The sequence below is a fragment of the Blennius ocellaris genome (assembly GCF_963422515.1).
Source record: "Blennius ocellaris genome assembly, chromosome: 15".
NCBI classification, from domain to species: domain Eukaryota; kingdom Metazoa; phylum Chordata; class Actinopteri; order Blenniiformes; family Blenniidae; genus Blennius; species Blennius ocellaris.
In genome coordinates, this window is record NC_137664.1 from 3370400 (window position 1) to 3394513 (window position 24114).

General features: G+C 42.6%; 1 protein-coding gene across 1 annotated transcript; it reads right to left on the minus strand.

Moving 5' to 3' along the window:
* Positions 1–6186: 6186 nt before the first annotated feature.
* map1b (microtubule-associated protein 1B) lies at positions 6187–22626 on the minus strand (the record flags this gene model as incomplete). Its single annotated transcript, XM_080509732.1, has 7 exons — positions 6187–6342; positions 6467–6699; positions 6816–12009; positions 12684–12824; positions 13625–13702; positions 20542–20648; positions 22443–22626. The coding sequence occupies 7 exons, from the start codon at positions 22624–22626 to the stop codon at positions 6187–6189; spliced, it is 6093 nt and encodes a 2030-aa protein (XP_080365858.1).
* Between the last annotated feature and the right edge of the window lie 1488 nt (positions 22627–24114).

Sequence of the window (24114 nt, forward strand, 5' to 3'; positions counted from 1 at the left end):
AGTAATCTGGGCAGTTATTGTTATATCATACCTAAATAAATAAATAAATACATCTATCTAAACTTCTGATTGCTTATTTGCATTACAAGTTTTGGAGGAATAAGAGGGTTGAGACTGACTGGCACTCCCCACACCAAACCCACAAAAGGCTTTTGGAGCCAAAGTACCACATGAACATGAAAACTATTCAAGGATGATAAAGTGCCACAGCAATCCTGCAGAAATTGTGTCAAAGAGTAAGTTGACTAAAATGACTCTATACTGTTTTCAATGTATCAACAGTATAGTTTCTGTTTAAGACAGGCACATACAGATTATGTTATATTTCTGAAATATACACTCACTGATCCCCGCATAAAGTATGCCTATGCAGTGTATTGTGATGCAATAAAAGCAGCTCCATCACGGAACCCTTATAAAGTTGATCATCTATGCCGAAGAGTTTTATTTGAATTTACAACAGCTTTAATGTGAGGACAAGTATTTGCAGTATCCCTTTGTATAATATCCATCTCATTGCAAATCTTTATTTTATATGAAACTTGCACAAAATTAGTGTACAGGTGTGTCTTTTAGAAGGAGTAATATCCCTCTGAAATGTTTCGCCCTGTTTTAAAGGGGAATCAAAACAAATGAAGTAACCGAGTCAAAAACGTCATTCTGATTTTGCAGTAGATGCATTTCTAAACTCCACAGGCAGGTCATGTACAGAGAATAAGCAAAAACCCAGAATATCAACCAATTAAATAATTCGCCAAAAGCCTATTTAATGAAGACGATACCTTTTTAAAATAGCCATTCTCTTATTTTTTTTACAGCATTAAATCATTTTAACAGGACTCGGTGTAATTGCTTTAAGGCAGGATGCTGCAGTCTGCTCTAAAGCCTGCGCTAGTTAATGCACTCACTGACCTACACAGTATTACATAACCATCGACTTACAGTACATCCTCAGGAGAGACTTCCGCTGCATTTTCTATGAGTTTGGTCATGTTTGGGTCACGCATTCATCACGGAACTTTATGTTAGGATACAACTGGAATCATAATAACTTGCAGTTTCATTTAAATTTACACAAAAAAAAAAATATGAGCTCACAAAATGTGATGCCACTGTGCACCATCGTCCATATATCATGATTATTATAACTGGTTCTTGCTTGATTAAGGTGTTTCCTAGACAAGCTGTGGAGATAAGAGAGCATTGCTCAGAGAAACTGGGGCTGGGACAGGGAGGTTCCCTGCTGTTGCCTTGGCAACACGGTCTCAGCCCACCCAACTGAGATTGCTTGCTCAGCCAATCAGATACGAAGCCGTGGATAATTTATAGCATCCTGCAAGGTGTGTACGTCTCCGTGGACTTCCATCTCTCTGCTTAACCACATGTGGGCATGGATTTAGCACCGCCTCGCCGACAGCCAATCTATAGCTACAGGTTGGATTTACTGTGGAGGCAGCCTCACATTAAGTGTAAGGATAATGAAGTAATCAACAGGGAGGGGTTGCTCTGTTCGCGGGGGTTTATTTCGGCGCTCGCGCTCTGATTTCCCGTTGACAAAGAGCCAGGTTTCGCCGACAGATAGTAGCTCTTACATCTCCTTTGATTTATCCCTGTGTGCACTTCCCTTTGGTTTTGGAAAGTGCCTGGGGTGTCCCATCATCATTAATAAATGTCCCCACTGAAATAGTTTAGGAAGGGAGAGAGGGGAAAAAAAACAGCTGGTGCTGATTACTGCGATAGACCGGCTGTGCCACAGATTTCAGAGCCGCTGTCCTTGAACGACAATTAAATAGGTTAGCTTCCATCTGCAGGGAGATTTAGAATGCACGTTGAAATGCAGGTTGAACTCACCCGGCGACTGATTTTCTACTAAATCATAAACTCCTGTAGCCGTGTGTTCTGGGTATGGTTGGTGAAGATGCTCTCTGATTTGCATAACTTGGGCGATAGTAATTTATTGGAGAACGGAACAGAAGGGAAATGCTTTTCATTCACTGGTGCAAAAACTCCAATAGTGAAGCTTGTTCACTTGCTGGAAAACCTCAGACAACGTGGAGATGGGGGGTGGGGGGGGCGGGTGGGTGTCCCTCACTGCACAACAAAAGCATTCTGTGTCGTGGAGACACGTCCCATTCTCTTGATCTTCTTGGTGTTCTCTCCATCAGGCTCTTCGGGGAGTCTGAGCCGAGCCGCCCTTCAGTTTACTCCACACAGGAGGTGCTTCAGTAGGCCTTGAATTAGTAGTTTTTTCCAGATTTCAGCAAGCTTCTCCTGTCATATTTAATTTCTGATGCACGAAATTACATTTCTAGTGTTGTAATTGAGATAAAATTTCTTATTTTCCATTAAATAACTTTCTTCTTTACACTTATTTACCACGTAGCAATCTACACATCCGTGGGCTCAACAGGGATTCAATGTGAGAACTTTTACTCAAAAATATCAGCTGTGTTTTACAGTTTTTGAAGATTCTCAAGCTATACTTTCTAACAGGATGATCCAAAAGCAACAATCATGTGGTGTTTTTTTGTTTGTTTGTTCTTCATCCTCTTTTTAACGTCACATCTACTGAGCACTGACTGCTGGTGTCCACCTTCTCGATTAGTTTTAAATATTTTCATGCATTTAGAGGTCCACCTTGTTAAATCCATACTGTCGATTAAGGAGGGCTCAGGTTCACATGAAGGATTGATTGGCATAAAAACTAGTGTGCAGTGCAATGATTTACCACAAGCAAGCAGCTGATCAGTCACCGAAAGACAACTTGAAAAAAAAGAACTTGTTGATTGTAAAAACACTATTGTAATTCAATAAATCATGGTATAAATATTCAGGGGGTGGAGTCATCGCACTCCAAGACTAAATTAAAGTAAGACATAGTGTCAGGATGTACATTTTACAACTTGCATGTGAGGATGGTGTGCAAAGCCTCTCACAGTTCGTTTTATGTTGTCTTTGTTCCATCCCCTCAGAATAAACCATTGGAACTGAGCCCCCAGTCCCTGTCCATCCTGGAAGTCCCTGAGGGAACATTAATCCTCATCCTGTCTGGGTTTCAGGGACACTTGTCGCCCAGGGAGCCTCAAGAAGCAATTTCCCTCCTGGTCTACAATGTCATTCACAGCCTATCAGCAGTCAGTGCGTAACAGATATGAGTCAATCACTATGATGGGGGATGTACATTTCTAATTAATAATGATAATAGATGGAGTTTTAATGGGGGTATAGGAGGGAAGTGTTCAAAAATAAGTATCATTGTATCCGTGTCAATGTATGTATGATATGTGGTCTTAAAACCTGTAAAATGAATGACTGGTCTATAAATTTGAGTTGTTCGCCTGTCAACACTTTGAATTGAAGTTGTGGCATTGGCGCGAATTCCATCAGTATGTTATGTGTTTGATTTATGGGGGATTTCAACATTTGTTTTAATTTGATTTGATTTCCTCTGTCAAACAACTTTAGTCATTTTTGAGGTAAACTTTACTCTCGTCGCAACAGTGGAGACCTTTTCTTTGGTTCTTGATGACGTAAGCATTGAATAAAATGCACACTCATCATTGTATTTGGAAAAAGGAAATTAAACATGAGCCTTGATGAAATGTGAACAGGAAGTGTAGACCTCGACCTAATATTCTCTTAGTTCACAGTTTATTTTAGTTTTTCTTATTTAAAAAAAAAAAAGAGAGTTTTTCTCCTCTTAAGGTGATCAGGATTTAGTTGAACGACTAACAAACTTGTCAGAAGAACCAGATGTTGAAGGGAATAAGATAAAATGCATGAACTGGAGGGTTAAGATACATCTTTTGAATGAATAGTCTGAAAATCAAAGAAAAACACAATTGTGTGGTATTTATCTCACAAAAAAATCTCTAGAATTGAAAATATATATTAAAAAAAACACAAAGGCAACAACACGTGTTTTTCACAATATATTTTATTGTGGCTTTTTTTTAATGTTTGTTCTTTCTTAGTGGTTCCTCTTACATTAGAGTTGCCATACAGAGGAATTATTGCACACAAACATCAGAAAGCACTAAGGAGTAGTTTGACTAATCGCTATGGGTTACATATGAGTTTGGGGGGGAAAAGGGGGCAGAGAGGACGCGAGATCACAAGACGAATATACCGCACAGCTGCAGACAAACATTATTAAAGTTCTCCCGGGAGAAAGAGAGGGAGAAAAAGGCAGATAAATAGATGGAAGGAAAGAAAGAGAGAGAGAGAGAGAGAGAGAGTGTAGTAGAGAAAGAAGACAGAGAAAAAGAGAGATGTCAAGTTCAAGAGAAATGTCACTTCAGTGTTTGTTAGGTGTGTTGCTGCTTGACTGTAAGGTAGTGGTGTTAGTTTGAGGTTCTCCTGAAGGAAAACTGGAACCGTTGTATCATGAACACCTGCCGTCGCCTCAGAAATATCCGGTGAGTTTATCGAAAACGTCAAAACCCGTTACTGTCATGTTGTGATTTGATTGTTTCTGCATAAGCTGGCCTGTTCGAGCTGTGGCCTCAGTACTGTTTGCTGCTTTATGTGTGTGTCTTGTTCAAAGTGTCCAAGTTTTTTTTTTTTGTTTAGTTATTTTTTTTTTTTCCCCTTTATGTACTTTCATTTAAAACACAAGTCACTTACTCTCATCTCTGTGTGCTGGCCTTCGTAAAAAACAACAACCCCGAAAAGCCGATTTCCTCAAGTTTTTAGTCAAACAAAAAAAAAACCAAAAAACTCCATCTTAACCTTGAAATCTACAATGTGCTGCCACCATTATCAAGTTTCATATCCATGCAGTGCCACTCGCAGTTGCTGGAGTTAAAATTAGTATACATATGTCATGGCACGACTTGCAAAAAACGAAAAAATGCTCCTTTCAGTTCTTTATCCCATTAGCCCTGTTGTTCTGAATGATAAGCTGAGCAATATCCCGAATAAAAGAAGAGAAAATTCCTAACGTATCGTAACTCATGCGCGTCTTTCAACCGCCTCATTGGCCAGAAAAGCTATTTATAATTATAGTACAATGCTTTAGAAAAACAAGACATTTTAAGGTTTATGAAAATATCCTGCCTCACCAGCTTCACAGGGGGGAAAAAAGCGCAATGCCCCCACAGCTCGTTGGTTACATAAAAAAAAAAAAAAAAAACCCCACTATAAGAAATAAGATCAGCTTTTTTTCCCTTGCTAAATGAAATTGGAATAAAATAAGTGATCGGAAATAAAAGGCAATTTTTTTCAAAAGAGATCTGTGACAAAGGCAAGTGAGAACATTATGAAGCAACCCGCTGTTGCACAGTGAAAAAGGCTGTCTGGACAATCAAGTGCAATAATTTAAATGCAATAAATATAATTTACACATTTAAAAAAAAAGAAAAGAACAAAAAAACTCACCTCAGCAGCAACGTAATTCAAAACAAAAGACTTCAATAAAAATAAATGAATCTAATGAAACCTGCGCCAACCTGAAAACATAAAGAACACTCTGATTATGGTCGGGGCACTCTGATTCGCCCGTGACGAATAAGAAGAGAGACATCATATTACTGTTAATCGATGCTGAGTGTCCCTTCTGGTTAACCCGACCATCACTCACTACTGGACCCGCTCGTTTAAGGAAGTGACCTCCAGTCTTTAGTCACTCGTCAAACCCGCTGCTACTCACCACACCGTCACACCGGCTCTTATACATTCATTTGAATTCTCTAAGGCATAACGCAAAAAAAAAAAAGTATTGTTTTTATCCTTTGGTGCGGATAAAAGCTGCTATTGTCAGGACGTACAAGAAGTGGGGAAGATTCGTTTCTTAAAAGCAGTTCAAATTGATTGAAAGCGTTCATAATTGATTTTTTTTCCCTTGGGATGCAAAGGAGAGCCAATATGTCGACAACAACATCATCGTTATTTTGAACTATATGAGAATCAGCTTCACTAGAACAATCACGACGAGTCTTTTCGGTTGCTAATCTTCACCCAGTTCAATCCATCTGTGTCTTACAAAAGCATTGAGGATTTTTAGGGATGCATTACATTTAACATTGCCCCTTGCATGGACCCGCCTCAAAGTCAGCTTAGTGTTAGTAAATCCTCAATGCAGATGATTATTTCATTGTCATATATTTTGTGTTTTAAGTGTCTGCTTAGGCTTTTTTTGCTACATTTTTTCTTTATCAGTCAACAATCCCCCCCCGGGAAGAGGTTTTACATCTCTATCTTACACGCGGGGAAGGATTCATCCTGCATGACGACAGTGCTGCTGCTGGCCAGCACCATGATGTTCAGCTCCTGCTGCTTGTCATGAGTCTCCTGGTACCACTCCCTCATCACGTCGGTGTCGTGGGTGGGAATCAGAGTGACCTGGCATCGGGGGTGAAAAGAAGCCATGAATGCTGAGATTTCATGGAAGCCAAAAAACACGGATTCAAAAAGTGTGTAAAACCCCCAAAGAAACTCAGTTCTTACATTGAGTTTCTAAACTTACTTGCATATTGTTTCCCCACTGGGCCTTTCCTTCCAACAAGGCATCGAGGACAGCCCGACTGGGTTCCTGAGCTGTCTGGTCATTGCCACTGACCACATAGTAAGAGGAGCGCACACGCTTGAAGAACTCAGCATCCACATTTTTGGCACTGCAGTGATTGGGGATGTAAACCAAATCCATATACATGGGAGGACAATTGGGTAGAGATGCCCCGGCTGATGCCTTTCCACTTCCTGCATCAGAAAAAAAAAAAAAAACATGAAAAGAAAGTATGATAATTAACAATTTAAAAACAGCATGTGTTTTCACAATTGAATACAAGTAATAACATTAACAAAAAATAACTCACCTAATGTATTTTTCACACCTCTGGATGCAGAAGTGTTGGTTGCATTTTTGGCATCCTTCCCTTCTCCAACACCTTTCTTTGGAGAGGCGGTCTTTGAGTCCTTCACCTTTGAAAGACCGGTCTTCCTCGCCGGCGACGCCGACTTTTTTGCGAGCTTTTTCTTGTTGGACTTGTCCCCTCCATCAGTATTAGCATTGTGGAGGTTTTCTTCAGCCTTAAGGGCTTCTGGGTCCACCATGCAGACGTCATGGTGGCCTGAGGATGGGGCAGGGTCCCTGAGTGCCACGGGAGGGGGGTCAGCATGCCTGTAGGTCAGGGTTCTGTCAGTAGGCAGAGTTTCTGAGTCATCTTCAGAGTCGATATTTGCATCCGCCGTGATGGATGGACACTCTTCTGTGCCTGGTGGAACGTCTGAATCTGTTTGAGATGGAGCGGATTCGCTGATGGATGTAGGTGGGGTCTCCTCACATTGCTTGGTGGAAAGCTTACCTCCCGGGGGTGGGGGTCCTCCTCCCGACTTGGTCAAAAGCTTCTCCTCATCCAGGGCATTTTCCTCATTGATGAAGTATTCCAGAGGGTTAGGATTGATAAAGGACGGGGACAGCTCAGTCTTTGGATGGCGGTACTCACATGAAGTGACTAAGCAGAGGTCAACATCTGTCTTCGATGGAGCACAGGGGCTCTTTTTGGTGTCTGGGTCTCTGGAGCCACAGGCAGAGTTATGCAGATCAGAGAGAGGTAGATATGATGGCGAAGGAACTTTGGGGCTCACAGGTGACTTATTCTCAAGTGGTGAAGCCTCACATTTAAATGGATTTGTCTCCTTTGCTGGAGAAATAGCAGCCTCCTTTGAAATTTCTGATGGTGAAGTAGCTTTCGGTGACAGAGAAGCCTTTTCAGGTTTCTCTGTGTTTGATTCAGCAATGTTCTCCACAAATGGTGAAACTGGACTGGAGCTGTCTTTGCCCGGAGAGTTTCCCAGAACTGGAGATGGCTCATCTGAATGGGGAGAGTGAGTAAGCGAGGATGCCTTTGGGGTGACGGGAGACTTATCTTTTTGTTCAGTCACAACATTAGACATCTCTGCCATTTGGCATGGGGTTGTTACCGAGGGCGTTGACTGAGATGCATCTGATGGCGTTGCCGAATGGGCACGGGCCGTGTCACTTTCTTCAAAATGCAAAGGGTTCTCCAATGTGGTGTGAGACTCTTCAGATGCTCTTATATCTGTTCCCTCTGAGGGGCTGTAGTCGACTTCAGTCGGGCCGTTCTCAGTTGCACGTGAGCCGCTGCCCAATGATGGGTGTTCTGGGGACTGCTTGCTAAAGTCCAGGGCCAAGGAATGGTCAGGTGACTCTTGCCCAAACTCTATTGACATTGTAGAGTGCTCTGGAGATTTTGTGTCCTGCATCTGTGTCATGCCCTTCGTCTTTGGTGAAATGTCTGGTGAGATGGACATGGGCCTTGGGCTATCTTCCTTGGTGGGAGATCCTTCAGCTTCATGAAAAGTGGTCGGGGTCTGAACCACAGAGACAGAAAAAGAGTCATCAACTTCAGTTGAGTGAGGAGAGCCAACCTCAGCATGAAGTGAAGGAGAGTCAGTCGTTGGTTCCGGCAAGGAGCTGGTGGCCAAAGAAGCTGTGGATGCGGAAGCTAAATGTGAAAATGTATCTTCAGCTACGACCTCCTCCAGCGGGGTTCCGGACTTGTCTGACGTAGTGCCCTCTGAAATGGACATTTTACTATCTTCTTTGAAACCTGTAAATGGATTGGTGTCAGCTTCATGTTTTGTAAGTGGCACCGAAGAAAAGCTTGAATGACTACTTTCTACAGTTTTCTTCAGATCCATATCAAAGAGTGACTTCTCCTTCTGTGTTGGGGAATCATCATCGAGTGGTAGTGGGCTCTTTGGAGAGAACACTGGCTTTTCCACTGGGGAGGTACATTCTAGCTGTCGCTCACCAGGTTCTGGAGTAACTCTGGAAGAGGAATCTTCTTTATCACTTGTGACCTCTACGATTACTGGACCCTTTGAATCTGTCACAGGTGGTAGCACTCCTGCTTTTTCATCTACTGGCGACTGATAATAAGGAGTGTGGCCAGAGGATTGAGGCGAATTTGCTAATTCCAATGTCTTGTCATCTGGGCTGATGGAAGAATCAGCTGCTACTCTGGTGCTTCCTGTCAGTGTGGTAGACAGCTCTATTGCAGCAGCAAACAATGGTGGAGACTCAACAGCGTGTTTGCATTCCACTGATGGAGAACGTATAAGAGGTGTCGTCGTGGACATTGAACTGAGTCTCGCCGGATCAGTTTCATACACCTCACATGGCTTCTGAGCATTGGCCAACCCTTCAGCTTTCCCTGCTAGAAGGAAATCCTGACCCAATTTGTCTTCTTCCAGTGGTGAAGGTGGAGATATCGTAGAAGCAGAATGGTTATAGTCCCGACCTTCGGTAGCACCACTCAGAGAGTGATCTGATCCTGGGATGTCTTGAAGTGGGGAAAGTTTCTTTCTATCAAACTCACCAGTTGCAGATGTCTGAAACTTTCCAATGTCTTGCGATGGAGATTCGGTCTCGTCATTGGTGGCTTCGTCACTTGTAATGTCCCTGGGAGTCAACATCTCATCCAGAGGAGTGGGCACACTAGACACTTCGATGGTGGAGTGAGTGTGACCAGAAGTGAAATCCTCTGGGGTTTCATCTCTGTTCTCATCGTCCGAAGCCGTTTCACTCTCAAATCCAACCACAAACCTTTCATCGTGGATTGATGCAGCCGGAGAAACTGGTGAGGACACCTTAGGAGAAGCTGATATATAGAGATTTGGCCTCTCTGCATCTTTATGACCTTCGCATTCAACCTCCACATATTTATTTGCAACGTCTTCTTCCTCAGCGCTGCATTCCTGCTTCATTTCCTCGTGTTTGCCTTCGTGCTCATCGACACAAGAAGCAAGGTTATTTTCATGTAATTCAACGTGCTGCGGTTCATAAGCTTCTTCAATCTCTCCTTTCTCTTCATAATCCCCACCGTCGGATGTCTCCTCCATGCCAGTGCCCTCATCTTCAAACTTCTCAGATTGTCCATTGAGTTTTCCCTTCATGACTTGTTCCTCTGGAGTCTCCCCATTGTCTCCTTCTGCCTCTGTTGTGGTTATACCCTCATCCACAGATTCCAATGCTTCCGGAGACTCTTTGGTCTGTATTGCTTCTTCATGGTGAACCATCACAGGCTCCGCTTCCTTGTTTTGTTGTACAGTTGCATCATCCTCAACCAACTCTTCAGCTTTAAGCTCCTCGAAGTCCTTTGTGAGGTCTTCTGGTGAGGACATCAGAGCCCTTTCCACTTCTGGATCGTCTGCAATAACAGCTGCAGCAGCAGTTGCAGCAGCAACAGTTGCAGCCGCAGCAGCAACAGTTGCAGCCGCAGCAGCTGCCACTTTGCTACTGTCCACCTTTGCCGCCTTCTTTGTCACCTTCAACTTTCCTTTGTCTTTTAGCTTTGATGGAACTGTCGCGTCTTTTCTTGAAACGTCATCCTTTTTCAGCGGCTTTGGTTTGAGATTCTTTTCTTCACCCGACGATGTCTTCTTTACATCTTTTGAGGTCTTTTTCACATCTTTCTTGTCTTCCTTCTTCTCTTTCATCGGGGATTCTCTTCTGACATCCCTTTTTAAGACTTTCTTTGCCTCCTCTTTTTTTACCCTCTCATCCTTTTTAGCCTCTTGTTTGGGTGAATCATCTTTCTTCACAACTTCCTTTTTCACCTCTTTTTTCTTTTCCACAGACGCTTTGCTGTCCTTTTTGACAATCTTTTCCTTTTCAACTTTGGGTTTCATTTCAGACTTCTTCTTTTCCGGAGTATCATTTTGGGCTGCCTGCTCTGCCTTTGCTTTTGATTCTTTTTCAGGTGCCTTTGCCTTTTTTGGTAATGCCTTTTCTTTTTTCTCGGCCTTTTGTATTTTTTCATGAACAGATTCTGATTCTGTCTTTGCCTTTTCCGCAGTTTCCTCTTTTGACTCCTTCCTGATGTTTTTGCTTGGAGATGGCCTTGGGGTAGACTTTAAGCTCTCTTTGCTGTCTGTTCTGTGCTTCATCTTGGCTTGCTTGAGAGTTGGCGTTGATGGCATGTTTGAAGACAGCAGTTTCTGAGTAACAACTGGTTGCTTCAAGAAGTCCAAGTTCTTCAGCTTTTCTAAACCGTCGAAGACTTGATATTGGGTGGCATTTCCAGGAAAGAGGACGCGCACCACTTTATCTGTGGGATTTGCAGGGTGCCAGACAATGAGCGAAGAGATAGAAGCCATGTAAGAGAGAGGAAACTCAGATTCTTTCGCATTTGGAAGCAGAATGGAAGTGGTGTCTTTTTCACTGCCTGTCCACTGCTTCATAAAGTGCTGCATGTCTTTGCTATTTTTCGATGGATTAAGCACATACATCTCCAGCTTACCGACACCCATTTTCTGAAAAAGTGTTAGTGGCTCAATTGTATTTCCCACAGGCCTCTGCAAAGGCTCGATCCTCAGATTGAGCTTGGCGAGGAACTGCTGAGTGAACGCTGCCTCCTCAATATTCTTGCGTACTCTATAGTTAGGCTCAGGGTGATCCAGGTTTTCTGGGAAATTCACAAATACTACACCAATATCGGGGGAGATCATGTTCTTCACCCAGTCACTGTTGGCTGTGGAACCCTGCGACTGCTCCTCTTCGAGCTCTGAAATCTTCCTCTGCAGCATGCTGTTGATGCCCGGCAGATTGTCGTCCCCGATGTGAGTCAGGAGGATGGAGTCCACTCGGTCGAGATGTCTCACCAGCTTCCAGAAGCAGGACCGCCGATCTGAGCCGCCATTAATCAGCATGTTAAAGCCGTTGACGGCAAAGAGAGCGGAGTCGCCGTGACCGCCGGGAAAGATGTAGCAGCACGGTTTGGAGAGTTTGAGGAATCCTCCTGAGGTCGGCGGCTCTAACATGTCAAAAGGAGACGGGATCTCCACGGATTCGGATAAGTACTCTGTGAACTCTGAGAGTCCCTCCATCTCAGGGAGGATGAGAGCCGAGTTTAGTTTCATGTTGATGAATTCCTGCAGGTTGTGTTTGTCCAAGTTGGAGTTTTTCCAGTCACCTTGCTCAGGGCATGATAGTGTAAGGTTGGCTTTGTTGGCTGGGTGAATTGTGCTGAGCAATTCACCAATCTGGACATGAGAGAAAATAAGTGACTTTTAATTATTGTCTTATATGAAGCAATATAGGATTTTAAAAAAATATCTCAATTCATTTTTATTTGCATAATGCTTTTAGCAGTGAGTTGCAGTGACATATACATATACAGGAACACAATCGAAGAGCTTAAATTACTTCATGTGCTTGCGCAAAGACTGTTGTGACTGACTGACCGTGTTTAATATCTCATATAAAAAATTATTTACACACATATGAATAAAGTGCTTATTTAGTCCAATCACAATGTTGCATTCAGAGACACAGCTGTATGCATCTTTATGTGGAGTTTTAAGCCCAAAAAATTATCACTCCTACTATAGTTTTTGTTTGAGGAACATTTTTAAATATTAAAAAATTCTGAACGAGAAAATAGTGATTATTAAATGTAATATTTTCTCATTTCATTATATTTTTACAGAAAGGCGAATTCGATCCTTAAGCTTGGATATTAAACTTTCATTTTTTGCCATCTGCAAAACAAAACAAAAAACCAAGACCACAATACTGAACTTGACTCTCTGGTCCTGTGTGCTCAGAAATGCCCCCTACCGTGACATGTTTCCAAATGTGTTTTCATCAATATCTGTTGTGCTGCACGTCCCTGCTTTATAACCCATGAACAAGAATCTCCTCCCTGTCGGCTCACCTCTTGGTCGGTGAATATGTCGATGAATTTGAAGAAAGAGAAGGATCCAGACTGAAGAATCAGCTCCCCAGTGCTTTCGGTGCATTGCCCTGAGAGAACCAAAAGTTTGTGCCTGGCGGTGTCTGAGATCATCAACCGAACCTGGAAATAAAGAAAACAGCTTTTAACTTCAATGTGACGATAAATGTCTTTACACGATGTAACAACCCCCTTGAAAAAAAAGCGAAGACATTCCCCGACGGTAGAGAGAAAGCGGACATACAGCCTGATTGCTGCAGCAGCCAGTTCAATGTTTTGGCTGCGTTTGAATTATCACCAGTTTTACTTCACTCCAGTACATTAGCTGATTCGCTGACGTGTTTGACGTGTTTCACTGTGCTATGTTTGCTTTTATCCCTCCATCTCGCTGCCTTTTTTTCCTCCTCTTTCTGGTACTCTTTTGTCTTCAGCCACATCAGCTGTTCTGGGCGACTGGCCAGGTCAACCCTGCTGTGTAGTGAGACATTATTAATGCACAGTTTGACTGGAGACATGGCCGGGGGTGGAGGCAACGCTGAAAAGGTGCAGTGGCACAAGAAAAGAAAAAAAAAAAAATCATATCTTCTGTGCTTTTATCCCTCCTGTTTCTTTCTTCCATCAAAGTCTGCTGCACAAAGCAAACCTTAAAAGGCTGCACTTGGTTTTTTCTTCCAGTAATAAATGAAGCATTTATGGAGTCTTTTACAATTCTTTTGACGACTTATTTCATTTGTCATTTTTTTTGCAGTCAACAGAAACCAATTATGGACAGTCGGGTGTAAATATACTCAGAATTATCAAGCTGTAAATCCATTACCAGTTTCGTAATGGATTTGTGAAAAGCCTCCTTTAAAAAAAAAAGAAAATGGATGATGAGAGATTTAATGGAAATGTCAGCGATCACTGCTCAAACTGATTCTTACCTCGGTACTGACAGCATCATCTGAAGGGTTGATGAGGACCACCGTCTCCAGGATATTACTTTTATGGTGAAGAATTCTCTGCCCTGGAGAGAAAGTAGACAATGAGTACATTAAAACAAGTTTGAGATTGCTGATTAGGCCAAAAAAAATAAATAAATGAAGGGTAATTTGTCAAAATATAGTGACTATTCCAGAAAATACTTTTGGACACAATAGATTGTTGTATTTATTGGGATATAAAGGCAATGTCTTAAGGTGCCGTCCAGTCAGTCATTGATTCTATTTCTCTTTTGGATGAAAATGTCAATATAGCTCACTAAACCAGAGTATGAAGAAAGTGATTACATGCTTGTGATGTCTTTAAAGCAGCCACGCAATGAAAAATGACAAATCTATGCACAAAAAGCATTTAAAAAAAAAAGAGAGAGAGAAAACTTTGATCAAACCTTGAATTTTGCCTAAAATAGCAATAACAAAGCCTTTATTACTTTTCTCTCTTGTGGTTCTCATTGAGGAGCTCCGCCTCGAGTTCATCAAGTCATCCGTCAAACATACAATGTCCCAGCTGCACGGTGGTTGTGTAAATGGTGACGGCCCCTGTGGCGTAAAGCTCTTCATCACTAAGATGGATGAAATCTCCAGAGGATGAAGGATAACAAAGTTTCGTGATGACGACCAATTGTTCAGGCTCGATAGGACCTGGGCTTAAAATAATAATTCAGCGTTCTGCTGTTGGAAATTAGCTGCTTTCTCCTCTCATAAGGCCGAGACCTTTCTTGCAGAAAATGAAGCGGGGGCTCTGACAGGCTCACGATCCATCATCCCAGGTTGTGGACGATTGATTATGATAACAGTTCGATCGCACTTGACAGCATGTGTGTTTGTTTTTGGGGGTGAGGGGGGGTGGGAGGGGGCGGGGGCGGGGCAGGGCGGGGTTCCTCCAGCCCAGCTGATGTGACAGGAACACAGTATTTCCAGCATCATTATGCATCCCAGCTTCACTTGATCAACCTCACCGGCTCCCTCCCTTTGTGTCTCTTCCTTGTTCTCACATTTCTTCTTCAATGCACCAATCAATACATTTGGATCAATTTCCTTCCGGTAAAGGGCCGAAGAGACGCCGACGCTGGCATGCGAAGGTGAGGCTAAGAGTCGGCGTCTGCACGTGCCAGGGCTGTAAGTGCCTGCGTTGAGGCTTTAAATTCAGAGGCAGGCTGTTGGAAGTGTGCTCCGTCTCCGGAGACGTGATTCTGCAGCAGTCGTCTGACTGCTCGGCTGATTCCTCCATACATATTTCATATAGCAGAATCTCATCATGGAACAGACAGCCATTAACTCCACAGCCTCCCCCAGAGGAGCTGTCACTCCATATGGGAAAGCTCTGGCGTTCACTGCTGCGCCCTGAAAAACTATAGGACCATTAGAGTCCAATAATCTGGGGACTTGAAATGAAGGTAGAAATAATGAGTCCGGGTTGTGTTATTTCCTTTGCGCTTGTCCCCCCCCCCCCGTTTGCTGTTTCCATATTGCACTTTGTTTTACGGCGGTTGTTGTCCGAAGGGGAAAAATAATGTCATCACGACTGTAATTTAGAGCTTTGGTATAAATTCACCATCGGGATTTGTAAATTAAGAAAAGCGACTGATTTCGTCATTTGGGAGGGGCTGAGGTGACTTTTTCCTCTTTAGTAGCAGCAAATGTATGTCTAGTATGTTATTAATATTTCTTGTTTTTCCAGTTGAAATAGTTAGAAATGTCATCCTCCACAAAAAAGAAGAAGAAGAAGAAGAAGAAGAAGAAGAAGAAGAAGATGATGAATACACAATAAACATTTTAAAATTTTACATAGTTACATTATAAAACAGGCGAAACGTTAAAACAGAGGAACATTTTAAGTCATAAAACACAGCAGCGCAGCAGAGAATACTGTTGCGATGAATAAAATCTATAATACAAATTGTAAATATCAGACATTATTCTCATAAACTCACTCAAGTGTCATTTATCTATGATAAAACTGACCATACTCACGCATAATCCACCATCTAATCACCGTTTCATCATCATATCATTTCTTTAATTTCTATTTATTTATTTTTTATAATAATAATAATAATAATAATAATCTGTTATTATTCTTATTAGAAATATAGATATTTTTGATATTTTTTTATCTTTACATTTTTTTTTTTATTGCTGCACACAACTGTTCAATTTCTCACATTTATATTGTCACTCCTTGCCTTTACTACCTCAGCAGCCCTCCTGCCTTTTTATGTACCGCTCTTTGCCCACCAAATTGCCCCTCGGGGATAAATAAAGGTTTTTTTCTGATTGTGATTCTCTTCATGCACAAGTGATAGAAACACTTATCGCGACTCTGTGACATTAGAGAGCAATCGCTCCCCATGAAGTCTATTTTTTCGTTGCCGCTCCAGCTACTGTCTGTAACCGTTAATGTAATGAAGACACGTCTTCACTTTTTCCTTTGTCTCCAATCGGGGGCAACGCCTTCAGTCGGCAAGGAGTGCAGAAGAGCCACCGTCACACCCACCCGCGTGGCGTGTCGGAGACAAACCAAAATCAAAACTGAGAGATTGTGCACCGGAGCTTGCTTGACCCTGACAATTACCTTGATCGATTTGGAAACCCGGGACGCCCGGTGCTGCCCCGTCTCAGCGGGAGTCGAGGTAACGCGACATGCATCGCTGAGCATTTTCTCCTTCCGGCCAGATAGAAAGTGCAAGACTGGCGCGGTGGTGTTGTGTGGTGTGGTGGTGAGGTGGTGTGGTGTGGTGGTGAGGTGGTGTGGTGTGGTGGTGTGGCCCGCCTGCCACACACTGAACCAGACGGGAACATCAATGTGGGTGGCACCGCGCCATAAATAGACCAGCGGAACAACTCGATTCAGCGCTTCCTTCTTTTTTTTTTTTTTTAGCTTTGGGGGGTAAAAAAAATAAATAGATTAAAAAAAAAAAAAAAAAAGCATAATAGAATTTCACTCCCTCAGGTGGATCCCCTGTGTTTGTGTCAGCGCCTTCCTTCATTTTCCTTCCACCGTGTGACGGAATAATTGACCTCTGTGACTATCAGCTTCAAAGATGGAGCCGAATATCCGTGTCACCACGCAACTGGGCTTTAAAAAAAAAAAAAAAAAAAGGGATCCAGCGTACATAACATGTCTGGACGTGAAGCTAAGTGACGTGAAAGAGTCATTTGTATCAATAACAATCAATTTGTAATCTAGTATCTTCAGGATTAGGATGTTTCACCAACATCTTTCCATTAGAACTTCTCCACCTCCAAATATAAGCGGATATGAAAACTGTTGATACCATTACAAAGATCTTCATCTCAGACAAGCCTATTAGAGGAATAAACACTATTTATATTCATTATTGATCGTAAACTGCAGCGTTTTCAGCAGTCTCATCACTAAGGCAAGGCTCTGTGGCTCAGGGAAGGTATTTTAGGCTACTGCCTGCACACAAAGCAGAGTGCTGGGAAAACCAATACGTAAGCATGGGCATCAAATATCCATGAGGGAGAGACTGGTGGGGGTTCTTCTATCGAGCCCCTTCAGTTGGTGTCTCCTCCTCCCCCTCTTCCTCTTCCTCACTGTGGGGTCTGGACTTCCTCTGCACCGGTGCATCGTGACGGGCAGACGACTGCATTTATGCTCCCGGTTGACAAGATTTGACCCAAACGGTGACTCTCATATGCATTTCAAATGGAATTCTCTACTCTTGTGCATGAACACACACTCACACACCGATGGCGGCGGCTTTCCATGCAAAGCGCTCGACCCCCCCCCCCCACTGGGAGCAATTTGGGGATCAGTGTCTTTCCCCAAGGTGACATTGATGTATGGACGGGGCAAGATGGGGGGGGGGGGGGATCGAACTCACGTCAATGTGACTGGAAGGCGCGATTGGGGTGACAATGATTTCTTTTCTTGCTTGTGGAGCAAGGCAGGCTATCAACATGTGTGAGTTAAAAATGTCTTTCCTCCATTCATAAAAACCCCAAACAAGGTGTAAAGTAAGAGAGAACTCCACCCCCACCCCCACCCCCCCAGCTTGAGGCGTCATGAAACTCTGTGCATTACTACGGAAAATTATTCAAATGTTTCTACATAGAAGGCACTGACATTCAAATCTCTTCGCCTCTCTAGTAATTTATCACTCCGGTCTGTGATCTCGTTCTTGTTTGCATTTCCTTCAACCTCCTTCTTTGAACAACCCCCCCCCCTCCTCCCCCCTCCTCCTCCTCCTCCTCCTCACCCTCTCGCTTCTCCTCCCTCCTTTATTTTCGTGGACACTTGCCTCCAGGGATCCCACGCTGCTAATTACTCCCGAATCAACTGAGCATCTAGTTGCACGGCAACCGAAAACGAGAGGAAAGAAAAGGTCTTGTAATGAGTGAGAGCAAGATGTGGTGAAACCGGAGCGCCGTTTAAAACGTTAGTTCACAATTCAGCCCCCTTTGTTTTGCGGCCGAATGTCCATTTTAGAGAATCAGAGGCGTTAACTGCTGCTGACCGCCAGGGCCGCGCTGCCCACTGACAGGCCCACATGGCCGCGCCACACTTGGACCGCTTCCATCTTTGTGGAGCCACGCCTTCACTTTGAAAAAACGACACGGCGATAAAAAAAAAAAAACCCCAACAAAAAATAATGCTGTGCAACAAAATGCTGAGCGGGCGTATCGAAGGGGAAAGTAATAAAACCTGCACAACACACAGAGAGGAAGTTCTAGCTGACTACAATGAGACGTTATACACTGTGAGAGACAAAGTGGAGATGAGATGACAGGTAAGACGAGACAAGATGAGATGAGAGGTAAGACAAGACAAGATGAGATGAGATGACAGGTAAGACAAGACAAGACAAGACAAGACAAGACAAGACAAGACAAGACAAGACAAGACAAGACAAAATGAGATGAGATGACAGGTAAGACGAGACAAGATGAGATGAGAGGTAAGACAAGACAAGACAAGACAAGACAAGACAAGACAAGACAAGATCGAGATGACAGGTAAGACAAGACAAGACAAGACAAGATGAGATGAGATGAGATGAGATGAGATGACAGGTAAGACAAGACAAGACAAGATGAGATGAGATGAGACAAGATGACAGGTAAGACAAGACAAGACAAGACAAGACAAGACAAGACAAGACAAGACAAGACAAGACAAGACAAGACAGTTTAGGGTAGGGTAAAGTAGGGTATGGTAGTTAACGGTAGGATAGGACAAGACAAGACAAGACAAGGTAGGGTAGGATAGGGTAGAGTAATGTAAGGTAAAGTAAACTGTGGTACGGTATGGTAGGGTAGGACAAGACAAGACAAGACAGGGTAAGGTAAGGAAAGGAAAGGTAAGATAAGGTAAGGTAGGTTACAGTACGGTAGAGTAGGGTATGGTAGGACAGGACAGGACAGGACAGGACAGGACAGGACAAGACAAGACAAGACAAGACAAGACAAGACAAGACAAGACAAGACAGGACAGGACAGGACAGGATAGGGTTCATAATAAGAAAAATAGTAAAAAGCATACTAGTGAAAAACATTTGATCACATGCAACGTGATCCCCCAATGCAGTACATGTAGTAACTCATAATATTGCACATTTTTGCAAATAACACAATATATTGCTGGTCGTTTTTCCTCAAAACCCCATCAAGAACTGCATTGTATGGGAATTTTAAAGTAAACCAAATATACAGTTCCTGAAATTGGTGTGACTTTGTTGAGTTTAATACTTTGAAATCCTTCCTTTCAATAAGTGCCCCTATACTGTGTTGAAGATACCTTATATACCAAAAAATGACCAAGCTATTTCTACATTACAATTAACTTTATACTATATTCTAGTTGACTTTCAATCCTGACAAGTATTTTACTAAATGAGTAAACTATGATTTTATCTTCTTTTTTTTTTACAGAGAGGAAAAGTACCTAAATGAACTAAATGGTTTCTGGCTGTGGATTAATAAACACACATACATCGGATTAACACCATGCTGCTGTTTTTCTTTGTGAAATCACTCTTTCGTGAATGTTCTCCACCCTGCAATTAATATTTTAGTAGAAAAGACTATTTAAAGTAGTTTTACATGTCTTTTTTCCCCACCTGTTTAAAAATATCTTATTCCTAGAACATTCAAGCTTCACATACAGTTCAGATCATATGCCTGCATAATATAGGGCCGTTTTCAAGCCACGAATTCCTTCATGGTACTCAAATATTTATTTTGCAAGAATAAAAAGCCCATCTGTTATTATTACGTCAGGATTGAACCTGAGAAGTTTTACAGAGTGGATAGTGTGTCTATATTTGGTTAAATAGTCTCACTCATCTTCCACATCTCTATATTGCTGGATTTGACACAAAAGATTATATCAAGTCTTTTATCAGAAGGAACTTAAGTTTACAGAAATGCGTTTAAGAGTTTTCTTTGCATATTTTTCGGTTATTTTATGAAAATTCCTCAAATTCCAGTGGAAGAGAATTCGATTTAAGGTATTGGTACTGCTGTCAAATTACAAAATGGGCCATTAAAAAGCATTAAATAATGCAGCCAATCTTAATTCATCATCAGGATCACCATCTTCATGTACAGAGCAACTCTTTAAACCAGTCGTCTTTAAACCAGACAAAGAAAAGTGACAAAATTATATTTCATCCATCCATATTATCATTCATGGATATAAATGTGAACATATGTATGACTTTTTCCATATAAATTTGTTAATTTCAGCAGAATGTCTTAAGATTTGTGTGCAGGAGTTTCAAGGAGATTTTCAATATTTTTTACCTATTTCAAAAATGTATGTATTCTGTAGTTTAGAGGAATTAAAGTCCATGAGTCGACCGATGCTCAGTGAAAATGTAATTTAGTGTCACTTTACCTTTGACATCTGCAGAGAAACGAGCCGAGTGTCTGGAGACAAACAGCTTGAGCTCCTGGTCCAGGTTGCAGTCAATCAGGTTGGTGTCCCATGACCGGATCCCTAAAATAAAAATAAAAAATTTAAAAAAAATCACAGAGAGAATATAATGTGATTTGCTTTATGTTTTCATTTCCTTTCCGAGGAAATATCCTGGCACACGCTCAGCACATGAGGAGAGTCTCACCATCACTCTATAGACACATCATTGGAAAACCCCAAAGTAAACACGTTTACACTGATTTGGCAGGAGGAAATTAATCAATAATAGGAAATATCTATAGTCTGGTTTGTGTTCTGCATGCTCCAAACTCCACAGCCAGCAGCAGCTTCCGCTGTGCTGAGTCACTGTGGGATCAGCCGCTCGGTGATTGTGCATTGTCAGGCCCTAATGAAGGCCTTCAGCCAGTTCGTAGCATGAAAAATGTGTCTTAAATGTGGGGAATTAAGTTGATCTCTGTCATGAAATCTGTTATCATTGAAGTGATTTTCAACTTTGACCTTTTACAAGTTAATTCAAAGCTTCAGTTGGATTAAAAACGCTTAAAATGACACAGATGAGGCTGATTAAAAAAAAAAAAAAAAGCTGTTTTGTCATTTGGTCAATAAAAATCCAGAGAAAAGACTCTTAGATGTGATGTCCAAAAACAACAAAAACAAAAACGACTTTCAGTGTCACTATTTTTTTCACGGAGAGCACAGATCTGAGCTTTCCATGCCATTCTGGTAAGTATACAACACATAGAAGCCACTATATCTACTTTAGGAGCTTTCTGCCTCCTCAAATGCATTAAAAACAACTTGATTTGCCCAAACCCACGGTCACTGCGTCATTTTACACTCTCCTTTATGGAAGCACGGATGGTCCTGTGGGCCAGTAAAGCAGCTGTACAGCTTCTAAAAACGCCCTGCTCGGGATGGAGATCGACCCTCGTGGCTTTCCGTAGGGACCGCACTGCGGACCGGGCCACGCCCACCAGCCGGTGTGGGGATGAGGGATGAGAGAGCTGGATGCGGGCTGGTGGTGATGATGGAGAAATCTTACCCACGGGGATAAAACAAGATACTTAATCTCGCGTCCCTGCCAGAGGACAAACAATCTTAATTCAGCCGCTGCAGCTTAATTGGATTAAAATACAAAAAAGGTATAATAAATAAATAAATAACTAAACCCGGTGGTGTCGCTTGTGGCTGTGAGTGTGAAACAAAAGCCTGACGCATGTGAATAAAACCCTCGCAAGATGCTGCGGAAGTTTAAACGCAGCTGGACTAAGAGAAATGCGATATCCTGCATTATTGACGCATAGTCACCCCCCCCCCCCCCCCCTCCCCACTCCACGAAACAAAAAAAAATAAAAAATAAAAAATCGATGCTGAATCATTGCAGTCAGCTTTATTACAGGCCCTGGCCCACGTGTGAGGATGACAACAAGCGGGCCTACAGCTGATTATGACTGATAAAGGAATCCTCCTGAATCCAAAGCGCCGATAAACACGGAGCTTGTGGCGCAGAGAAATTACAAGAGGTGGGAATTGGCTTGATGGTCGGATTACGAGGATGACACTGGGGAGGGGCTCTTCAATAACCTTTTATTAACCCTAGCCCCAGGTCCCTGTCACTTGGAATTAAAGCACAGATAATGCAGTTCTCATACCAGTTGTTATTTTACGCGTTAATTTTGCGCAGTCGGCACCGTCGCATCGTGCGTAAAAAAAAAACACCTCATTCAAACAGGTGCGGCGGTGGTCGCTTGGTTTTCGGTTCCAAGTTCCGCACTCCTTTTCAAGTTGCCATTAGGACATAAAGTTGGGGTTCCCGGTGGCCCACACCCGCCGTTGGCGAAGCGGCCGTCTTACCTTTCTCTATGTCCGCGATCGCGCACTTGAGGTGGTCCTCGGATACGGTCTCCCCGATGACCACCAGCAGGTAGAATTTGCCGTCGTTGAAGTGCTGCGAGGGGCCGGAGGACGCCGGAGACGCGCCGGCGGCGCTCTGGCCGCCCAACGTCTCCATGTCTGCGGATTGTACCAGGGTGGCCATCCTCTCCTCTTGTCTCGTTCACTCTCACGGTCGCTCCAGTGCGCGCGTCGGATCCGAGCAGCAGCAGTGGCAGCCTCCTCCCGTGATTCGCTGCAGAGTCTCCAGACATGCAAGTGCAGCCGCGATAGGAGTGGCCCTAGCTTTTTATACCAGCAGACATTGTGTCATGTTCCCGGAGAGAAGAGAGGAGAGGAGAGAGGAGAGGGCGCCGGCTTTTTTTTTTTTCCGCACACTCACTCCTCAGCTGATGTCATCCGCACCAAATCAGACGCCCCCCCTCCCCCCGGAAGTCGTTTCATTGTCGGCCACATATTCACCAGGACTGGATTCTTCATCACTTGTTACTTAAATATAAAGATGACAAAAGTTTGAGTTTGAGTTCATGATCTGCAACAAAAATGGCTTGAAAACGGAATATTCGAATTGAGGAATAATTCCCAAAAGGGGCAAGATGTAGATGATCAGAAATCATGACAAAAGAAACAAAAACAAAAATACAGTTTTGACTTATTGTTGTCAAACACAAGGCCCGTGCACCAAAACTGCCCCCCCCCCCCCCCCCACTGCAAGAGGCTACAATTCGGTCCGTCAAACCACAAAGCAGATTGTCAGAATTTCAAAGATAACATTGATTTTTTTTTTTTAAATTCCTTGTTAAAAAAAACAACAACATGCATAATGCAACGTTTACTGTACATTACACTGCATTTTGCATCAGAACGTATCATTAAAATTGGCTTTATATTGAGATTATAGTAATTTTTTGTGTAGTAATAGTTTAAAGGGTTGGTTGGTGAACAGGAAAACTCAAAAACATGTGGGCAAATTGTGATGAAAATGTTCACGCAAACCGATAGTGGGACACAATACTAGTGATTTAATTTTTGTAAAAATCCCAATTACATTCACGCCAGTGCCTTATCATAGTGCTTCCTTCTTCTCCTTGTTGTTCCCAATATGCATTATGAGAAGTGTGTGGAGAAACAATAAAGTTTACAAGATCGCGGTTTGTCACAATAAAATGCAAGTGAGTGATCCTGAGATTAGTTACTCCTACAATAATCAAACTTCTCATGACTTTTATATTTGTTTATGAAGCAGTTCGAGCGAAGAGATTTTTGTTTTTTATCACGCCTAACTATAAGTGAAGTAAACCAGTGCTAACAGCTAACAGCTATAACCCAGCATTCCCATGTAAAAACTAATATCGCGTAAACACGTGGTCTCAAACTATCCTTCCCATGTGAACGTATTTGAGTTCTCTCACAGTCCAGGGGAGAGTTTTGAGACTTTCGCTTGAAGAAATCGCTTTGATTGAGGAAAAGGCTTCCATTAAAAAGTCGAGCTCGCACATGAAAGAGACGGCAGAACAGAGGGGGCGGGGTCAAAGATGAACAAGTGAATCTCAAATGAAAAAGGAAGTGAGATCACAAGCATCCAGTCTGTCGCAGTTCCCCACAAAGGAGGAGCGCAACTCTTTGTGGATGA